This window comes from Parasteatoda tepidariorum, chromosome 6 (genome assembly GCF_982258835.1).
Source record: "Parasteatoda tepidariorum strain Cologne lab strain chromosome 6, Ptep-v5.0, whole genome shotgun sequence".
In the NCBI taxonomy this organism is placed as follows: domain Eukaryota; kingdom Metazoa; phylum Arthropoda; class Arachnida; order Araneae; family Theridiidae; genus Parasteatoda; species Parasteatoda tepidariorum.
The window spans coordinates 17,343,216-17,366,087 of record NC_141760.1 but is presented as its reverse complement, the minus strand read 5'-3'; the positions used below and the strand labels follow the sequence as shown (position 1 = coordinate 17,366,087).

General features: G+C 27.6%; 2 protein-coding genes across 2 annotated transcripts in view; one reads left to right on the top strand and one right to left on the bottom strand.

Annotated features, from left to right (window-relative positions):
* Window positions 1-3,687: 3,687 nt before the first annotated feature.
* On the bottom strand, window positions 3,688-17,952 carry LOC107455998 (CDK5 and ABL1 enzyme substrate 2). Its single transcript, XM_016073762.4, has 12 exons — window positions 17,323-17,952; window positions 16,335-16,459; window positions 16,145-16,265; window positions 15,982-16,062; window positions 15,182-15,314; window positions 10,256-10,448; window positions 10,031-10,155; window positions 8,132-8,238; window positions 5,797-5,833; window positions 5,645-5,707; window positions 5,460-5,564; window positions 3,688-4,339 (listed from the first exon to the last, which is right to left on the bottom strand). The coding sequence occupies exons 1-12, from the start codon at window positions 17,706-17,708 to the stop codon at window positions 4,199-4,201; spliced, it is 1,617 nt and encodes a 538-aa protein (XP_015929248.1). The 5' UTR covers window positions 17,709-17,952; the 3' UTR covers window positions 3,688-4,198.
* A 310-nt stretch (window positions 17,953-18,262) lies between these two features.
* Window positions 18,263-22,872, top strand: part of mib1 (E3 ubiquitin-protein ligase mind bomb 1) — a 46,761-nt gene continuing 42,151 nt past the window's right edge. Inside the window, exons 1-3 of the mRNA XM_087165481.1 lie at window positions 18,263-18,794; window positions 21,423-21,594; window positions 22,455-22,689. Coding sequence (XP_087021607.1) covers window positions 18,548-18,794; window positions 21,423-21,594; window positions 22,455-22,689 — 654 coding nt within the window. The 5' untranslated portion in view covers window positions 18,263-18,547. The remainder of the gene's footprint in view (window positions 18,795-21,422; window positions 21,595-22,454; window positions 22,690-22,872) is intronic.

The window sequence follows — 22,872 nt, the reverse complement described above, 5'->3', positions numbered from 1 at the left end:
AAAGATTGTTTTTTACTTAGCATTTTTCTTGTTAAATTTAGTTGATACCTGAATTCTTAGTTTAACTAAATATTTGAAATCTGGTTAATCCTAATTATATTCTTACTAAGATGCATTGTAAGAACTTTTACATTTGTAAACTACAGTTACTTACACTGAATAAAACAACAAATACTGAATAAAAAGAAGCTAAAAAATTTTGAAAACTTATCAATAATATGATTCTAAAATGAAACTTTAAAAATAATCTTTATAAATCAATATATTACTTCTGACAGCAAATAGCTAAAACAATTTGAAATTTTATAATGATGCTAGAAAGAATCAATAATTTGCAGTGGTGAACATTAGATTTAAGTGTGCCCACCTCAGAAGATTTTCAAGTACCTCCTAACTTAAGACTTACCACAAAATATTTAAAATTATATAATATGAAACATGAAGAGTTGAAGGGTTTTATTTACGCCACTAATACTTAGTTTTGATAGTATATTAGTGATGATGATACTAATGACAATGAACACATGCCGAGAGTAGGATATGAAATGACGAGCTGTTGCTGGAATTTAATCCTAGATTGAGTGCACCAGAAACAAACGTTACATGTATCAAGCCATCTTGATCCTGATAATACACATATTCTCATGAAATAAGGATTAAAAATATATGCTTCTGTAATTTACAAAATTCAGTGTGAAAAGAATGAGGGCAGAAATAGTTCCAAGATCTAAGATTATGTTTAATAATAAAAATTGTAACTATTTATTATCCATGATAAACATATTTTTTGTGGTCATGCTTTTTGCTTAGAAGAGTCCAAGAGTAGAATAGAGGTCTATTTTATCCAGTAGTATTTTGTAATTTGTATCATTTAGCAATTTAGTTTAACATTTATAATGTTTGTTAACCTCTAAATGGTATGTAGAAATAAGGCTTATCAATTCCATACATAAATGTATGACGACATTAATCAACTAAAAATTATAACTGTTACAATATTTTTTAGATTAATTTAATAATCTACAAAAAAAAAAAAAAAAACTCACAATATATATTGAAACCATGTGCTAATTTTCTATGAACTTAGTTTTAACACTTGCTAGAATATGTTGCCACTTTAGTTAAGAAAGCAACCAATGAGTATAAAACTGATTGTATATAATTATAACTATGCACTCGTGCTACAATTTCTTTAACCTAGAATTTTGTATCATTCCCAAAAACGCTTGCCAATGTTTGAAAGAAATAAGAATAACTTGTTAGATACTGAAACTTCTGAAAAGGTGTAAAAAGTAACTATCTATTTAATATGTCACCCCCCCCAATTAACCAGCGAAATTACAGTTTCGGCTTAGAGAAAAAATAGGTACTTTTTATAATCATATTTTTATCACCAAATAAGTTTTTTTTTTCCAAATTCATTTAAATTTTTTTAATAGTAGACGTATTTTAAAATTTTTATCTGTAATTTTTTTTGCATCATTCATAATTTTATGATAATTTAAACTGTTGCCTACTGTTGTTTAAATTGTCAGTGAACTTGGCATTCATATGTTCCAATAGAAACTTATTAAAGTTAATGTGAAACTTTCCTATTACTTTTATTGTTAAATTTTTTTTTTTTAAAAAATGTCTTTATTTTCTACCAAAAAGCTTAAATAGAAAATATTTCCAAAATTTAGTCATAATAGAAAAAAAAGATTTTTATGTGCTTAATTTGTATTATGTAAATTCAGCCATCACTTAAAAAAAAAAAAAATCAGAATTTTGCCCCTGGCAAAGCAAGGGGGGAGGGAATCTTAACCTCAAATTAATATTTTTGACTCTTGTTTAGTCTATGACATCATTTTCTAATTATAATTCCAGACTGAGTAAAATTTATTGGTTTCACCAACAAACAAATTTTTGTTTTAATATTTTACTTTTGTTGAAGTGTATGTTTGATTAAAATGTTGATTAATTGTCTGTCATAGTGCAATTGCCTTTGTACTACTATTTAGTTTGCAGTGAAGTAACGAAACAAAATCTAATCAAAGAATGAAACTAATTAACAAATTCAGAAAAAGACATATAATCTGTACTCAGATAATCTATAGTATACTATTTCACAAAAGATAATTTGTTTACTTACTGTTGTAATATGTTGTTAAATTTTAAAAAATGAAAAGTAAGCCAGATAGTGTACATAAAACATTTAATAGGAGTCAAATTTTAACATGTCAACTTTAAGTTTGTATAAAGTATATCACATAAATAGGGTTAAAAGTTATCACATTAAGCAGAAACACAAAAATTGTTTTCTGATTACATTAAATTTCTTGACTAGAAAATGTATTTTTCTTTCAACTTAAGTTTTAACATCAACACAGATTAATAACAATTATCACATAGTATTATATATATAAATATCAGATCTTATTATAACATTTAGTAGAACATACACAGATATAATTTTAAAATTCCTTTTCTTTTAATTTCCAGAATGCAAAAACTGTGACAGAATTTTAACAGGTGTGAAAAATATTTAAGTTGGTTCAATTTTAGTTAAAAGGTATTGTTGAATAGGTAAAAAATTAAACTTTTTTTTTATTATAATTGAATAAATGTTTAACAATAGAAAAATATAAATTTAAAAATAATTTTTAGTGTCAAATTACTAATTCTAAAAGATATAATTTGATAAGTGTAGTAAAAAAAATTTTTTTTTTTTAAACTTTGTGTTTTATAAAAATTTAGTAAATAAAAAATTTATAACGTTTATCACACTATTTGCTGTTGAGAGAAGTCTAATTTCACAAAAATACCTAATAACAAAAAATAAATAATAATACAATAAAATACAATACAATATATTTTTCTCTTTAAAAATTTCCCTTTTACAATAGCGATGACAGTAAAATACACAGTATAAATTTTTAAGTACATACCAGATAAAGTTCAGATAATATGAAGAGGTTTTAAGAAATATAAAAATTTTGTACTTTTTAAAGTTTAGAATAAATATGAATATTTATCAATCAAATTTTCTATTTTACGTATTCTTTAGAAATAATTATTTCTACTTTTTTTTATGTACAAAGATAGATCACTATCCATATACACCAAGAAGGGAAACATAAAGAAAATGTAACTAATTATAAAAAATTAGTTATTTATAATATCACAGCTTAACTTTTCACGATTTTTTTGTTAAAGTACAGTTGTAGTTGTATGTAGGTAATTGTTTCTTTAAAATTACAAGTTAAAATAAATACTAAGCGACATGATTATTTAAAGAGCCCAGTCAAAAGTTCTTTCTTTATTAAATTGTAAATAATGCGTCATTCAATATGTTATATATAAAAGAAATCATTTTGACTAATTTGCCTGCTAACTTATTGAAACAATCACATAATATCGATCCTGCTTTATTTCTGAACTCCATTTAAATTTTTAATATTGTTTTAAAAAATTTAAGGTTTATACAAATATAATTTTTCTCTGAAATATGCATTTATCACCCATTAGTTCAAAAAAAAATTTTTTTTTTAAACTTATGTTATATTATACTTTAGAAATTTTAGGTCTAAATGAACAATATAATTTTACAGATTATTAATTTATACTTCATGTTATATTATACTCAATATAATCTTAAATGTATGATGTATATTTTTCAATTTAATAATACAGATTATTAATTTATACTTCATAAAAAATATTTTATACATTTACAAAGCTATTGTAGTCAAAAGCTTAATAGTTAACTTTTGCATCTTAATTATTCAAATAGTTCAGATGAACGGGTTTACTACTCAATTATGACAATATATTAGTTTTTATATCCAAGACTTATTTTTCAAGTGACTGAAGTAAGCCTATACATAAAGCAATATTATATTTCTTCATGTATTTATTTCAGGGGACAATCGAGAGTAAGTGTTGAGAATATATTATTTACCTGAAAAATACATCTTAATTAAAGAATCAAGTTTAAACCACTCACATAACTTATTCACAATAAATCAAACCCAATGTAAACAATTAACATTGTGAAAAATTCTTCAAACATTCTAGATACTTAACTGGTTAATGTTACTTAACTGGTGCATTAATTGTTGCATACCTAGTAACTTTCTTGAATATTAGAAAGATGTGAGGAGGAAAAAAAATCGAATATTGTTAATTCTAATGAGTGAAAATCGTAATTAAAAATTCTTTAAGACTCGTAGATAAGCCTTTGGTAGTGTGGTAGTATCTCTGATGTATTCAGAAGCAAAGAAAATTCCAAGGCAACCAAGACTCCAAATTCCAAAGCCATCAAATCTTTTCGGTTTATGCGAAATACTGTTTCTATTTTCTGAAAACAATGAACAAAATAAATTTAAAAGTTTAAATACAGTAAAAAAATTATTACTACTGCAAATAAATCAGAATTTTATCAATTAATGTTTTTAAAGATATAAAGTTAAAACTCATAGCTTATTGATTGACACAGTGATTCCATACTGTCCGAGACAAATGAGTCGAAGGATAAACTATGTATATAAATACAGCTCAGATAAAGTTAAAAAAGCTCAAATCGTAGATGAAATTTTAAATTAACAGACATACAATGGATGTCCATTTATCTAACATTATGTATTGTTTTTAAGAGTCGGTGAAATAATGCACAGCTTAAAACTGTATTCTCAAAATATTGATTTTTCTCCGAATTCACTTTTTTTTAAGCTTTCGTGCAATCAATTTAGAAACATATTATATTTCTAAGTTATATATCTATAATCAAAAATATTAAATGCAAAAAGCTACGCAGATGGAAAAAAAAATCCCAAAACCAAGAAAGGTAATGAAATTCCGGCAATGCGTTTGTCTGAGTAACATATTTAATTGATTAAAGTTTCAAGATCACAGATCAATGATATTAAAAGAAAATCCATTTCAAATGTGAATTACTGGCACATTAATAATCTGTGTAACCACCAGAATTTTGAATGCAAACGGGCAAGCTTTGTGTCATGCAAATGCCGTATGTCATTTTGTGAGATGGAGTTTCATGTTACGGACATATTATTTACTTCTTCGCACTTTGATCATCATAATAAAAAAATATTAAATATCGTGAAAGATCTATGACGAAATCACTTGAATCGGACTCCTCAAACGCTGCTTCGGGTATATAAGTTCAGTTCTTTTTCTTATTTTAGGGTATTTCTGTAACATTATGTGTTTTGAAAGGGCTTAAGTATCGAGCTATAATTTTACCAAAAAAAAGATTCTTACTGTAATTTTATGATGCCCAATTAGAACTGGTTATGAGTGATAAAATTTTGAATTTGCACAAGTGAGTAAAGAAAATTCATATCAGCTAGCTTACACAAGTAAATATTTTCTTATCCTTGTTTTCTTGGGGAAAAAAATCTCAGAACATTTCAATCTTATGAATTTAAGAAAATTTTGTTCAAATTAAAAACACTGACCTCCAACAAAGTTTGCAAATCTATCCCTCTCACATCATTCAATTTAGCTGATAACAAGAGACAAGCACCAGCACAATGTTTTCTGTTTTGTTTATTCACTAAAATCTGAAATTTAAAAGGAAAGTTCAAAAATGTTCTACAGTAAATAAAGAAAACATCATGCAAAAATATTCAAGAAAACTCACTTTTAATATGAGTTTTTCAAAATACACAAAAGCTTGAGCCACCACAGAAAGATCAATATTGCACTATAAAATAACAGACAAGACTATTTACAAACAAAAATATGAATACTTAAAATGTAAAAAAAAAGGGAATGGATCTGTTCAGATTTTACCTCATGCCGAGCAATCTTGTACATCTCTCGTTTCAAACTAAAAAGATTTATAGAGACATTGATATGAATAAGTTTCATTTTCCTTCAAACTAAACTAATATTGACGCTAAACGTAACTATATATGTAACAATTTATCCTACACATGAGACAACTGCTAACAAAGACTAAAAATTAATAGCTAATCACTAAAATAATTTTAGTCTATGATTCAAAACTAGTTAAAAGTGAGGGATATTTCCGTATCGTGATATGTCGCCCCAATTACAATCGCCAAGGTGCCAAATAGGTTTTAAACTTGCAATTTAGAAAAAGAAAGAAAAAAAAAACATGTAGATGTTTGCCCGGGGGTGGCTACAAGTTGTATCTTTCGAGTTGGTCCCTCTCTGTGATGTTTTTTTTAGTTTCTCGCTGGCCACTGCCCGGAATTTGCCAGGGTTTGGCGATTATTCTGCCACAGATCACGGCACGAAAATCATCCTAAAGTGAAATCAATAGCAAGTTAAATTTAGCGGTTAAACAGTCTTTTCTCTTTCAGATCAATTTGCTAATCAGAATCTTGCCTGATCCCTCTCTGAAGAAAGTTCTTTTAAGAGCTTGGCATACATAATTGTTTTTTAAGAATGAATAGCAGTCAAAAGAAAACATGACCTGCTCTTTCCTATCCATAAACATTAATAAATAATATATAACAAAATGAATCAGTGATTTACCCACACCATGAAAGAGCTAAAAGTTGCAACAACTTTTTTAAATTTTGTTGTGCCATATTTAACAATGATGAGTGGAACTATATATATATAAACAAGCACTCTGCAGAAAATGAAACTATAGTTCATTGCAAGTTAAGAAATTGCAACACCATAGCCGTATAGGATTTAAGTAATCATCCGTGACTGCATACAGTTCCATTCTATTTCGTTATCAAATTATACAAGGCAAAAGGCTTTGAAAGGTTAAACACATCAGTCAGAAATTTAATATGTGCTATCTCTTACGATATATATCAAAGAATTATTTTTAAAAAAATATTATAATTTTGTAGCCTTACAGGAATCCTAGACTTTGCGATATATTTCGATAAATGAGGAGAACATTCATTCGTAAAAACGAAACAACTATATGACATTGTAATAGCATTAGATTTGATTGGACCACAAAAAATGGCACGGCTTATGGTGACATGCTTTTAGGAAATTAAATGCGAGATAAAGAATTTTTATTTTTGTTTCACCGTGGAAGAAAATCATCTGCAAGAAACAATATTTATTATTCTTCCATCAGTTTTTTTATAAGCGAAGAGAAAGACGTATATTTGTTACGATTTTTAGATATTATTTTTGTTAATTGATTATTCATGTTAACTGTCATTATATTATTAATAAGAAAGCAAGCAAAAAGGAGGCTGTGCAACGTCATCTAAGAGTTTACGATATTGATATACGTTCACGCTGGGAGCTTGGCATCCATTTGGCGTGCAGTTAGATGCAAACAGGGTCTCTCTATAGGGATAATGATTTTTTCTTAACTTGCAACAGAGTATCATAAAGATATACACAGAACCTTCACTAGGATTTGAGGGGTATAGGTAAAGCCCTTTGAACATTCTCTTTCTAAAGTGCCTTCTAAGGACTCTTCAGATTTTCACCTATGATATTGAAAGACATCTTTTTTTTTCTTCTTCCCTTACTTAAATTTTATTTCTAAATGCGAAAAAAAATTTTTTTTTCTTCAATACTACTGTTTAATTTTTATGCACAACATTCATGGTTTTTAGAATTGACGAATTTCGCATTTATAGGCCCCAAATATTTAAATAAATATTTTCTAGTTCTAAAATTTTGTTTCATAAGAGCTTTCTGAAGAGTGAAAACTACGGTTTTCTTTCCGACTTCCCCAAAATAAATTAAAGTGCTTTGATTTTTTAAAAAAAGTGACAAGCACAGGGTTCCCCATAGTGTCTTAGAAATAAGAGATAATAAGGGTCCCCACCTTTACGACGTAGATTCATTATGAGGAAAAAGGCAATTTTACTGTTTTAGCTGATAAATTAAACATAGCTTAAAACAAAACCAAATTTGCCATTAAAATAATAGAATGATTTTATTGTTAATTATTACATTTGCTTACATCATTAGCAGATGTGATTAGAAAAAATTTATAAAATTGGAGTAATACTATAATTTTTTGTTGAATTTATATATATCTATAATTATTTTCATTCTATATAAATTTATCAGATAATTTTTGTTTCAATTTCCTATGTAACTTCTTAATATGCAACAAAAAACTGTTTATGTGTTACAATATTTTCATGCTTAGAAATTTATTATTTACCTTCTTAACTTGCTTAGAGTTAACTGAACTTGAGGAAATCGTTCTTTGAATCTGTCATTCAAGTCTTTTTTTAAATCTGAAGGCTTTACATAATCAATAACAGAAGTCTGAAATCATGAGAAAACATTGTTTACAAATAAAGCTATTATTTTGGAGCTAAAGAAAAAAATGAACATAATTAATATGATTACAAATTGACAAACAATTTCATAAATCAATAAATATGTATAAAATATTTTAAAATTTTACGAAATTAGTGGATAAATATTTGTAGGAAAAAAAGGAGATAAATAAGCTCTTTACAGAAAGTTAAAAAGAATAGTATATTAAAAATAAGAAGCTTAATTTAAAGGCTATTCCTTTATAAATATGGAAATGCAATTTATATAAAAGATTTTATACCTCAAGGTATAAAATTAGCTTCACTCGTAATTATTAAATTTTAACAAACTATATTTTTCAAAAATATTAAATTGTTTATTAAACATAATTCTCAGAAAAAATACCCAAGTTTAAACTGTTTCTCAACAACTCAAACAATTAAGTTAAAGATACAAAAAAATTATGATCTTATTTCATTTGAAAGTTTTAAAATAAAATAATGCTTATTCTATTTTAAAAATATGCTTTGTCTAATTTACAATTAACATATTGATAAATTTTTAAGTTGGCTGTTTAAAAGAAATTCTTCGAGCTTAATTAAGATTAAATAGAGATTAAGCTACAAAAATTTCAGAAAATTGGATATTTGATTGCAGTGAAATGCTATCACACTTTTCTCACACTGCACCAAAAATGTGTAAAAGCAAAATTATGCTGCTATATTTACTTTTAAATTACATATTTTATTTTACTTTTAACTCTTATTAATAAATACTTTTTACATAATAAGAGTTGATTATGACCGTTTTTATTATGTTCTGAAATAAGAAGCTATGCATTTTACTCTGCACTTTTAACAGAAGAAAATTCTTCAGCACACAAACAGTTAGTAATATTTTCGAAGCTTAACTATCTAATTATGTCAATAAGGTTAATTCATTTAAACTTTATGTTCTACATTCATTTAAACTTTATGTTTAATATGTTCTACATTAATTAAAACTAGCGTTAGGAATTTTTTTTTTTTTTTTTAAGAATTAAAATAAAAACATGCTTTTATAAACAGTGTAAATGGAATAAGCAAAAAATGCATACATTTTTTTACATAAGAGTATAACTATAAAAAAGATAAGATGTGTAATTCACAAAACCTAAAATACTGTTAAAATTACATGAAGTTATAAATAACTACATTTTAAAAAATGTAGTTGAAAGGCTCAGAGCAATATAATGATAAGCCACATTTTTTCCTAAAAGAGACAGTTGTTCATCAAACTATGCCTTAGTAATCTCTCCAGAAAGGTACTTTACAACTTTCCAGAATTTCCACTAACTAACAACACAATGTACAGAAAAATCTTATTGCCAAGACATATCACAGCCAATCACTTAGTCCTCTTTTTCAGAGCTCTATCTTTTATTTACCATGACATAAGTGTTACATAACTTTGCCATCGATCAAACGTCGTGGACAACATCTGAGCTAGTACCCCTTCCTCCAAACTTCAACGAGAGAACTTCCAATCACGACAAATTTAATGTGCACCTTGACACATATACACATGCAGCTAGTTTAGTCAGTTACCAGGATCAAACTCGCGACCCCCGACTCGCCACCAGTGGAGTTAGTGACGCCACTACCTACTGCACCACCCGAGTGCTGATGTTATCGGCCACCTGGGCATTGAGGTGCCTTTCATCAAAAATACATTCTTAATTCACCTGAAATTGTGGCTTATCATTATATTGCTCCAAGCCTTTATATTGTTAGAGATGTTATAAATGAATTCAGCTTACTATGTAAGAAGGAAAATTTAAAAGAGTGCTATGCTTTCCAGCAATGAGTTCTGGATCATCTAACAGATTGGGATGATAAATAGCTGAATGGTAAGATATCCATGGATGACATTCCCTCTCTAAAACTATTCATAAATTAATATAATCCTTATGTTATCCAAATTTTACCAAAAATAAATAAATAAATAAAATATGTTTTTATGACACAAAAGTTGAGATATTTACATTTGTCGGATGCTATCGGAGGAGTAGTAGAAAATTTTGGACTTATTCGTGGGATAGGGGCATCCATTGTATGCAAACTTGTATGCATCAGATACGGAAATCGCAAACTTATATCAGTTTCTAGACAGTTGTCTGGTATTCTAGATTTCTTGTTCAATAGGGATGGGGCTAACAAATCCCCATATGATATATCCTAGTTAGAAAAAAAAAGGTAAACATTATTTGCAATAAAAATCAAAATAACTAATAGATAATTTAAGCCAAAAATATTATGGTTATGTGAAAATATTTAGTAAATACAGTAGAGAACCATTTATCCGGTATCCAGAAAACCGGGAAACCAGAAAACCGGGAAAAATTTTGCTCGATTTTTCCGCCATTTTGTACTAGAATGAAAAAAGCGGAAATTGAACTCATCCTTGAAGTTGAAGAGAGGAAAATGTAAGGAAGGGGGAAAAAAAATTTCCCCGTTTACCCAGAGAAACGTCATTTCCTCCGTGACCTTGAAGGCAGGGAAGAGAGGATTGTTTTATTTTTTCCTTTAGGCCGTCAATCAAACTCAAGGGTGTGGCATGCTGATTTCGTTTTCTGCTTGATTTACGAGGGGGGGGGGAATGCATTGCATGCATATCAGTGAGCAGAAAAAGAAAAGAGAAAAATATATTTATTTGACATCGACTAATAAAAATAAAATCTTTTTCTTTTGAATAAATTCTCATTCTTTGGAAGTGCGGTATCAGTTGCAAGTTTTTCTTGGTGTGGAATCACATCTGCTGTAATAAAAAATCTTGTTTTTATCAACAAAAAAATAAAATAAAAGGAGAATTGTTTATTAATCTAAACATAGGATTATTTTATGAAGCAGATTGCAGTTTTGTTTTTCTGATTCCACTACGTTTGATTTTTTTTTCTTTTCGCGATAAACTTCGCACTCAATAAATTAATTCTTTTTATTCATAAATTTTATCATTAGGTTTTTTTTCTTTTTTTTTTTTGAATTCCGTTGATCTTGCCTTGTTCCGGGTTTTAATATTTATGCTAGTGCCTTTTTTAACTATCGTTTTGGTTCGATAATTTTCAAGTGTTTTTATTTAGATTAATAAGTTTTCCTTTTCTTTTATCGTTTCCTCCCGTATAATTAGGTATGATATATATTGCGTTATTTAATCATTGGTTTTGTTTATATTATTTAATTTAGGAATTGTAATTATTTTTAAAAAATAAATATGAGAATTTTGTATTTTTTAAACTTGATTTTCTTGTCTAAACTTGCAATTTTTTTTTTTAATTCTTTTAAATGTTATACAGTAGAGAACCAATTATCCGGGATGCTCGGGACCATCGCTATCCCGGATATCTGAATTTCCCGGTTTTCTGGATCGACCGAAAAGTGTCGTTAATCGATGTTTTATCGAACCCGAAGTACAAGGAAAAAGTGTAATGCATAAAGTAAGAGAAAAAAGAAAGGTACTCCTAACTTTAAAAAGAAAAAAAAAATGGTAGATATATAACATTTAAAAGAATTAAAAAAAAAAATTGCAAGTTTAGACAAGAAAATCAAGTTTAAAAAATACAAAATTCTCATATTTATTTTTTAAAAATAATTACAATTCCTAAATTAAATAATATAAACAAAACCAATGATTAAATAACGCAATATATATCATACCTAATTATACGGGAGGAAACGATAAAAGAAAAGGAAAACTTATTAATCTAAATAAAAACACTTGAAAATTATCGAACCAAAACGATAGTTAAAAAAGGCACTAGCATAAATATTAAAACCCGGAACAAGGCAAGATCAACGGAATTCAAAAAAAAAAAAGAAAAAAAACCTAATGATAAAATTTATGAATAAAAAGAATTAATTTATTGAGTGCGAAGTTTATCGCGAAAAGAAAAAAAAATCAAACGTAGTGGAATCAGAAAAACAAAACTGCAATCTGCTTCATAAAATAATCCTATGTTTAGATTAATAAACAATTCTCCTTTTATTTTATTTTTTTGTTGATAAAAACAAGATTTTTTATTACAGCAGATGTGATTCCACACCAAGAAAAACTTGCAACTGATACCGCACTTCCAAAGAATGAGAATTTATTCAAAAGAAAAAGATTTTATTTTTATTAGTCGATGTCAAATAAATATATTTTTCTCTTTTCTTTTTCTGCTCACTGATATGCATGCAATGCATTCCCCCCCCCCTCGTAAATCAAGCAGAAAACGAAATCAGCATGCCACACCCTTGAGTTTGATTGACGGCCTAAAGGAAAAAATAAAACAATCCTCTCTTCCCTGCCTTCAAGGTCACGGAGGAAATGACGTTTCTCTGGGTAAACGGGGAAATTTTTTTTCCCCCTTCCTTACATTTTCCTCTCTTCAACTTCAAGGATGAGTTCAATTTCCGCTTTTTTCATTCTAGTACAAAATGGCGGAAAAATCGAGCAAAATTTTTCCCGGTTTTCTGGTTTCCCGGTTTTCTGGATACCGGATAAATGGTTCTCTACTGTATATCTACCATTTTTTTTTTCTTTTTAAAGTTAGGAGTACCTTTCTTTTTTCTCTTACTTTATGCATTACACTTTTTCCTTGTACTTCGGGTTCGATAAAACATCGATTAACGACACTTTTCGGTCGATCCAGAAAACCGGGAAATTCAGATATCCGGGATAGCGATGGTCCCGAGCATCCCGGATAATTGGTTCTCTACTGTATATTAATTAAATGAAAATATTCATATTATAATCAACTAGTTTAGGAAAATGAATTTTACACTCGCAATAAAAACCAAAATAACTAATAGATAATTTAAGCCAAAAAAAAAATTATGGTTATGTGAAAATATTTAGTAAATATATTAATTATAATGAAAATATTCATATTATAATCAACTATAGTTTAAGAAAATGAATTTTACACTCGGAATAAAAACCAAAATAACTAATAGATAATTTAAGCCAAAAAAAATTATGGTTATGTGAAAATATTTAGTAAATATATTAATTATAATGAAAATATTCATATTGTAATCAACTTCATAGTTTCGGAAAATGAATTTTACACTCGCAATAAAAACCAAAATAACTAATAGATAATTTAAGCCAAAAAAAATTATGGTTATGTGAAAATATTTAGTTAATATATTAATTGTAATGAAAATATTCATATTATAATCAACTAGTTTAGGAAAATGAATTTTACACAGAATTTTTAAACAAAAGCCACGATTCTCAATAAATTGCATTAATTCACACTCTCTGAAGCAAACCAAAATTGAAAAACTTGAATTGAAAAATTTGTTTCTAATTCTCTCGAAAAATTTCATTTCTCTCCATGTAAATAATAAATGCTTAAATGCATATTTTTGTACTTTAAAGTATCTTTATTCAAAAATTATTTTAAAGCATTAATATTGGTCTGCTGCCAGATACTGCAGTAAATAAAATATAGTGTAAACAAATATATCATATAAAATTATTTGTTTCTTTATTGGTTTTTTTTTCCAACTACTACAGACTACGTTGAGGCCATTAGTTTTAAATATAGAAGAAGATTTTAAACAGCTTTTCTTCTTTTTAAGATTTATAATATCGAAGTTATGGAGCCTAGTTGTTACTTTTAGGAGCGACAGTCTGTTTAACTGTTAAACCCCTGAGCAATCATACTTATTCTTACTTATCACACTTATCCTAAGAACGTTTTTTTTTAAGTAATGCTCCTTGCAAACACAGGTTCTTGGAATACAATCAGCTGAACAGTTTTATCCTAATTTTTTTTTCTTTGGTTTGGTTTCAAATCCCTTTAAAATTTCTTTAGATATTATTTAATAGATTCAGGAAATTAAAAAGGCATAACCGTAAAGGAAACTTAATTTAAAATTTCCTTCATATAAATGTTAAGTGATACAGAATGATAAATAAAAGTCGCATAATATTTGACACTGACCAATGTTTCGTATTGATGCATAAGAATATCCACAACTCAATCCACATACATAAGTTTTCACTGCAATAAATTTTACTAGTCGGACACTTGATACTTTTTTATCAATGGTTTGGCTTATATTTTTTTCAAAAAAAAGTTGTATGCTTCATGCAAAAAAAAAAGGTTTTAATTTTTTTGTTTTTGAGATAATGTAAGTGTTAAGTGGTTAAACAGAACAACCTTTTTTTCTGAGATGGTGCAGTGTGTAAAAAAACTTTGTGATACACAGAAAAGCCCCAAATGCAAAAACAAAATATAAATTAGACTAATATTTGACATTATGATAACAAAAACTTGTTCACGCTCAACTTTCATATTAAGAGCATTATGATGTTAGAAATTGAGACAGCAGTTGATAGTTTCTATAACCTCTTAAAGCATGAGTTGTTTTTTTTGGTAAAAGCAATATTTTTAAATTTTTTTACAGAAAATGAATATATAGGTATAGATAGTGTAAGTTATTTCTACAATTTCAGTTGTGGGGGGGGGGCTAGGGAATGGGGTTTGGTGCAGAAGTTATTTAAAAAATTATGGTACAAACAATGTTTAAACAATTTGATTACAGGTTTATTTTGATTTTTGAAATATTAAAATTAAATTAAATCAATATATCAATTAATAATCAATTAACTATCAATAAATTAAATTAATATATCAAATAGCTAATCATCAAAATGCACCACGTGGTTTGCACAAGAAAAATGCTGCATAGTGGTGTCATTTATGGTAAATAAATTTAATTATAATCTAGTCTATCCATTTTTACTAGAACGAATCTCAGACGGGCATTAGAAATAAAATAATGTGAGACACAAGATTGCCCGTGTCTCACATGGGCATGTGTAAATTTGACGGTAACTTTCACCTCTGTCAGACATGGGTAAATGAGTTAAATAATTTCAACAAATCAGATAAATATTTAAATTCAAGAACCCACACCTGCCCTTCTAATGGTTTTTCAACACCAATCAGAGAGAGTATATCAAGTGGGTCCGGTCCATCACTGATTGCTGCAAGCTGACGCATACTGGTTGCATGTCTCCTTCGGCTGCCATCTATTTTTATGTCGATTCTAGACAGAAACAGTGTGTTTATAAAAGAGTTGTATGACTTATAGTTTTTTTTTTTAAATATATTTTTAAAACTTATTTATATACATTTATAGTCCATACACGCAAATAAAAATTAAGGTTTTCAAAAACATATAAACAACATATTTAAATGATACATGGAAAAATATAAATACAGAAGTTGAAATGAACATTTTCTTAATTATATTATATAACATCCATTATAAATGAGAATGAATCAACTTTATAGAAATAAAAAAAGCTCAAAATCAGTATCTTTAAAAAGTTAACCTCTTTGAGTAGACATTTTTGACCACCGACTTTGCCTGCCAGAATTTAATACTGTATTTTAATGATTTTCATAAATGAAGGAGGGTACAGAGAACTGTTTTTATTTTAAGCTTTTACTTCATCAATTTTATAAAACATTTTTTTCCAACCATATTCTTGAATTAATATAGTATGTCAAATTTAGCTTATTTAGTAGAGCTGTCTAAATTCAGTTAAATCTAAAATTATATTTTATAAATGGCTTATTAAAAAGTAATAAGTAACGTATAAAAGAGATTGTTAGAGATTTGAAAAGTTAATTTTCAGGAGCTATTTAATCTTTTCAAGCAGAAAATAAATAAATAAAAGGTTAAAATTTATAAAAAAAAAAAAACATACCTAGAGGATCCTTGAGATTTACTAAATGCAACAACAGAAAACAAAGCAAATGGAGATTTCTTTTCACTTATTAAAACCATTCTGAAATATAATAAAAATTTCAATAAATAATATATATTTTTTCGTTTAAAAAATAATATGCATGAAAAACATGTGATATAACCTCTCTGAATCATTTTTGTGATCCTTTAAGCTTTTAATAAACCTAATCTCAGCAGCAGACGGAAATGAACATTCTGATGGACATAGTGAGGGTTTTCTGATTCGGTAACTACCAGAAACAGCTGAAATAATAGAAAATAATTTAGATTCAAAATTTTAATGTTTTTTGCGAATTAAGTTAATTTGCTTACTTAGACTTTCGGTACTGTTAGCTGATGGTAAACCATATGATTCTATAGACTTTTGATGAGATAACCTTCTTTTTTGACTTAAATTACACAGTCGTGCTTTTGCATCGCAAACAAACTTGTGAACTCTATGTAACAAAAAATTTATAATATTTATAAACACATTAAAATTTTACAAGTATTATTATGCACTTCGAATAAGGTAAATTGAATTGAGTTAGTGGTAAAAGAAACACAGTTATAAAATTTTTACAAAAATTTAAAAAAAAAATCTCCTTGAAAAAATATTTTAAAAAGGTTTATTTATTTACATGGTAGCTCATGGATTTTACAAACCATAAATCTAAATAGTTATTTTTAAATAAAAAATTATATTTCAAACCTATAAAATGTAGTTTTAAGAGATAAATCTTGAAATATCTTATAATATTTTGACTTGTTGCAATCACTTAAACCACAAACATTCTACAATTAAAATATTAAACTTATTGTCTTTTAAGTTAACTTTTTTATTTTTTTATTTCGGTAAGTAGAAATATTGAGAATTAATATAAATTTTGTACAATCATGTAACTGTTAGATAATATACAGATTAAAATATAAAACTATGAGATTTCGAAAATTAATAAAAGTTTTATGGGAATAAGGAATTAAAAACTTCCAACATAGCTTAACATTTTCCTTCTTACAAACAACAACTCCAAAAAAGTTAAAGAAAATTCCGTTTTTTAGCATAAATTTTTATTCGAGGAAATTTTCTGAATTGGTTAATATACTTAACTTGATAATTAGAAATCAATAAAATGTAACAAGTATAATTTCAGAGTTACCCATAAGATATTTTAAAACAAAATTTTTTAATTGGAAATCAATGAAGCTTAACTGTTATAATTTACTTAATACATATTTGTCAACAAGCAATTAAAAGGAAAAAAAAAAGATCTAATCCACATAAATAAATAAAAAAATATAATTCAAGTAAAATACTAACCGAACTCTGTTTTTTACATAGAGTATATCTTCAAACTGGTCAACAAATTCATGATGTTTACATTCAGAATTTCTCCTTTTGATGATTTTATCGCTTTTAAAAGAAATAGACGATCTCGCAGAGTCAGGGTCTCTTACTTTTTCAGGAGCTATTTGAGGTTCTGTTTCGATTGTAACACTTTTGGGAGAGGATCGGATATTTTTTGAAGATTCTAAATGATCAACAGGTAAGGGACATACATTTGCAGATTTAGTAACTTTTAGATGAAAGGTAAAATTACCTAAATTTGTATCACGGTGAGTACCATCAAGTGAAATATTAGACAGAAAAGTAAGTGCAGCTAAGCGGCGGCGGGAGTGAATTTTTTTAGAAATGCTACTAGTCATCTGCGTATAAATTTCTGCCCAGATTTTTAATAAAATTGTAGAATAAATAGAAATGTTAATTTCTCTGAGAAAAATATATACTTAAAACACAAGAGTTAATAATAGATATTACTAAGCAAAACCATAAACAGCTGTTTCCACGAAAAAGAAAATTTCAAAACAAGAATACGAAACTAGAATTATCCCTTTATTAGCAGGCGGAAAATATTTCCCTCCCATGAGACAGATTTTCCCTTTTAATTGTATCGTTTGATATCGATCATAACGATATGAAAAATACGGAAGAGATAGCCATCTGAATCTACTTTTTAACTAAATTATTTCACGCATGATTTCTAAAAACTGCTTCTAATATTAAAATTTAATATTTTAATTTAAAAGGTGTTAAAAAAATAATATCTAGAGCACCTATTCATTTAAAAAATCCAATAACCCATACTTGGCACTGTTTTTGCAAGAGAGATATCACGCCAAGTATCCTGTTAAATTGACTTTTTTATTGGTTTTTCGTCTTAGGAAAATATAGTCAGCCAAATCTGGTAACATAGCTCCTAGTAAAGCCAATCAAAAATTGCTAACAAGTGTACGTTTAGCTCTTTGTTCCCCCACCCCCTTTTGCGACAGCTGGTAATTTTTGTCCCAAGGACAGCTGGCAACACTGTTTTTCTCGTCTCGTTGTGAGCTCCTTATTATCTCGTCTGCAACTTCCTGTCTGGTGTCTGATCATTTGCTGATCACCATTGATTTGGATATGAATAGCAGACGATGAAGAAATCGAATTTTTGAGTCACATTCTTCGTTGTTCCTTCTTCATTTAATTTTCTTTAAAATACTTCAACATGGATGCTGGGAATACCAGCACTTATCGAGGTAGTCGAATGAATACCATGGAAGGTGTTGGAGCTCGGGTGATGCGAGGTACAGATTGGAAATGGGGTAAACAAGACGGTGGAGAAGGGCATTTAGGAACTGTAAGAAATTTTGAATCTCCCGAAGAAGTTGTAGTTGTGTGGGACAATGGTACAGCTGCCAATTACAGATGTTCTGGTGCCTACGATCTAAGAATTGTTGAAAGTGCACCAACAGGTCTGCATTTTCAAATAAAAAACCACATATGCTACCCTCTTAATATATTTTGCATTATTCAGCATTGTTTATCTATGTCACTTCTCCTATTATTATATAATTAACTTATAGATCTTTACAAAACTTGTTATTAAGCTTTTAGAGGGATTTATAACATTTCAAAAGCCCGTGTGAAATAAAAAGTAGTAAAAAGATATAAAAAAGATTGGACTTTGTTTACATTTACTAATGTTTGCATAGCTCTATTATTATTTTGAAATGTGATAAATAATTGAGTTATTCAGTGCTATGCACAAATGATATGAAATGGCTGTGATTAAGGAACTATTTCATTACATAAATATTAGTTAAGTGTAGTAGTTATAGTAATAGTTTAACCTCAGTAGCAATTGTAGTTTTAAAACAACAAACAATCACTCACATCCTTAACTCTTTTTTTTTCTTCACATCTTTGTGTTTTAACAATATTTTTAAAATTATTTAAAAAGATCAAACGAAATTTGTCACTGACGATTCATAAAAGTTGCTGTAAGATCAAAGTCGAAAGTTGTCAAAAAAAGCTGATTTTGACATCTTTCATATGATGTTTACATCAGTTTATAATTTTGTGTTATGTTAGAGTGCATTGTTTTTATTTTCATTAAATGTAGGGACTTTTGGATTGCAAATTGTGGTTTGGAGTATTTACTGCATATAAAATATTCCATTTTCCTACTATATTATGATTTATTGCTAGGAAATCTCACTTTTAAGTCTTTTTCCTGTTTTCTGTAAGAACATAAATATCTCCCTTTTTGTTAGAACTCTTGTATTTGAACAATATTTTTTAAAAAAATTGACATTGAAGATTCATGAAATCTTTCATAACTTCTCCTCTACTCATAGAAGTCTCAACGTTCTGGAGAATTTTGTAATTACAAAATGTGTTACAAAAATTGATTTATTCACATTTTAGATTTATTCACTGTCTCTAGTTCTATTGTGAAAGCATAACCAGCCCATAATTTCAATTATTAGGCAATTTCAGTAACTCAAAAATTATACTAGGACAAGAAATAATTGTAACATTTTATTTGCAAGTATGATAATGGAATAGATCAAAAGGTAGTAAAATAAACTATTAAAAGTGATTTAAATTTTTTTGTTAGGGCTGTGTATACTTCTCTAATTTATTGGGAGTATTTCTACTTGTTTTAAAATAGGCTTGCACAACATTTGCTCCAAACTTTCAAAATCTGCTGCATTTCATCTTTCAGCTGATTTTATGTAAAACATTTTTGAGACAATTTTGCCAATTGCTGCTTCAACCAAATCTGTTGAAATGTAGGCAATTTTAAAAAAACTCAACACATTTTCCGTTGATAGTTGTAAATTTGAAACAAAGGGGGTAAAAATTGGTGTTATAGTTAGTTTATAATGTAGCTATGTTATTGATACTGGGTTAAGGAAAACACTGACATTTATTAGTAATTAAAATTTCAACCAGAGTAAAATTATTTAAACAAAAAATTGACATTTTAGACTAATGAAAATTGCTGATCCAACCTGCTTCAAAACTCACCTTATCACATTGCATTTTAAATTAATTTAAAAATTTTTGCTTTAAGTAATTAAGTTGGAATAATTTTTAAATTTGTAGATATTATAGACCCATTTATATCTGTTTAAAAATGTTTGGGAGAAATAATGTTTTACTTTTGCAATTTCTATAATTCCCTTTTATAAATTAAATGAGTGCTGTACTCCTTCATTCGCTATAAATTTCTATGTATTTATTTGTATTTGCTGTCACTACACCATCTTGTTAGTTTCTGACTTATTTCTAATTATAAATTTTCATGCCAATTTTCAGTTCACATGTTACCAATTAAGTTAATTTTGTCAATATCTGTTTATTCGGACTGTAAAAAAAATAAGTATCTTTTGTTTGCATACTTTCTTTGCTGGAAAACAAGCCAGTTATTCAAAAGTACCGGCTATTAAGTTATTTAAAAATTTGTTAAGAATGAAATAATATTTGCTTGTTTAAAGAAACTACTTTTATCGATTTTCTACTTTTAAACTTTAAATATACATGATTATGTATTCTAAACATACCTGCTAAATTCCTCCTTCTACTTATTTTCTAAAATTAACTAAATAATGAGGCATGGAATGGAGGTGCTTTTTATATTTTATTGTTAAGGTCAATCTTGAAAGTCCAGTAAAAGAAGATATCTAGAGTTTTATGGAATAGTGTGATAGGTTAATATAGTAGAATTATTATGCGATATTTGGTCTAATTGAAGTAGATTGTGAAAACAGGATAAAAATTTAAATAAATATTTTATTTTGATGGAGACCTCAAGGTTTGAAATAAGAAGAATGTTATCTAAGTGAGAATATAAATATAGTGAGAATATAAATATTTACATTCATTCTTTATAAAATTAAATTAAAATTAATTAAATAATTTATTTATTTAAAGCGGGATTTGGAGTGCTTAAATTTATGAAAAAAAGGAAATTTGAAAGCTAGGTAATATGCAATGATTTATAGTGGCATCACAGTTAAATTCATTAAATGCATGAACTTTTATGTTTTTCATAACTTATAAAATATTTTATGTCAATATAATTATCATTGTAGGCATTAGACATGAAGGCACAATGTGTGATACGTGTAGGCAACAACCAATTTTTGGAATCCGTTGGAAATGTGCTGAATGTACAAATTATGATTTATGTTCCAGTTGTTATCATGGGGACAAGCATCATTTAAGGCATAGATTTTTTAGAATTACTACTCCTGGAAGTGACAGGTAAGAATTATTTTATTGTGTCAAGTCTTGGGAATATATAGTTATTACGATTACCTTCTGTATTTACATAGGTAAAATTAAGTAAGTTTAATTATAGACTAATTACTGAAAGATTTCACCAGCTTGTACGAATACATATTCACTGGTCCTCTCACATGCCTCTGTTAGATTTTATATTATAAAATATCTTAAATATGTTGAAGCAAAATGTTTTAACCAATACTATATTAATTCAAATAAAGCTCATTGTTTAATAAACAAGTTTATTGTTCTATATTTACCAAAAGTCAAACTTTATATGCGAAGTTAATAAAAGTTATTTTAAGGGAAATTAGATGAAAAATTGCAGAAAAAGTGTAACATTGACAATTATAATGAAAAAGCACATTTAAATGCATTGACAAAAAATTTCATTATCTGTAGTTATGTACATTAGAAATTATGAGCACATAACTTTCTGACCAAGGTCTTTTAAAACTATCAAATCCTATTTTATCTGATAATTTTGGTAATATTTTGAATCTGAATCTTTGTGATTTTGCTGCCTTTTACTCTAACTGTAACAAATCCTTATTTTCTTCTTGATCATTAGCATCAGGAGTTACTACTTTTCTTCTCAAAATGAACTATCTTCGATATTTTTAAATGCCGTTAGAATTTCTGAGTGATAAATGTAGGAACCTACCTAGCTTAAAAAAAGTCTAAACGGGTATCATTAACATTATAAGAGTAGCATTTGTGATAAAAACTTTAAAACAAGACTATACATACGGGAACAATGGAACGAGGTTTGACTGCTCAATTTTTTTTAACTAATGACTATTATTTCTGTTAAAACTTTGTGTTTTAAATATTTATAGAGTATTAACAGATCCGAGACGCAAGAGTAAGAAAATTGCGATTAGAGGCATTTTCCCTGGAGCTAGAGTCGTTAGAGGAGTTGACTGGCAGTGGGAAGATCAAGATGGTGGTAATGGTAGACGAGGGAAAGTGACAGAAATTCAAGATTGGAGTGCTGCTAGTCCTCGTAGTGCAGCTTATGTTATGTGGGATAATGGTGCCAAAAACTTGTATCGTGTTGGATTTGAAGGAATGGTAAATATTATTCAATCTTTCATTTGAAATTCCACTAGTACTGTTTAGTCTAATTGCAGTTGCTTCAGTTAATTGATATTGTTTCGTACGTGATTGTCACTAAGCAATATGCAATAAACTGAATATCAATAATCCACTGACAGTATTGACATTTCTAAATATTCACACTTTTTTATTCAACTG

Coding starts and splice junctions, on each gene's coding strand:
- LOC107455998 (XM_016073762.4), bottom strand. CDS start 17,708: ATGACTAGTAGCATTTCTAAAAAAATTCACTCCCGCCGCCGCTTAGCT. Junction 16,460..17,322: donor TATGTAAAAAACAGAGTTCG/GTTAGTATTTTA, acceptor TTTGTTACATAG/AGTTCACAAGTTTGTTTGCG. Junction 5,565..5,644: donor TTGAAAAACTCATATTAAAA/GTGAGTTTTCTT, acceptor TTTAAATTTCAG/ATTTTAGTGAATAAACAAAA.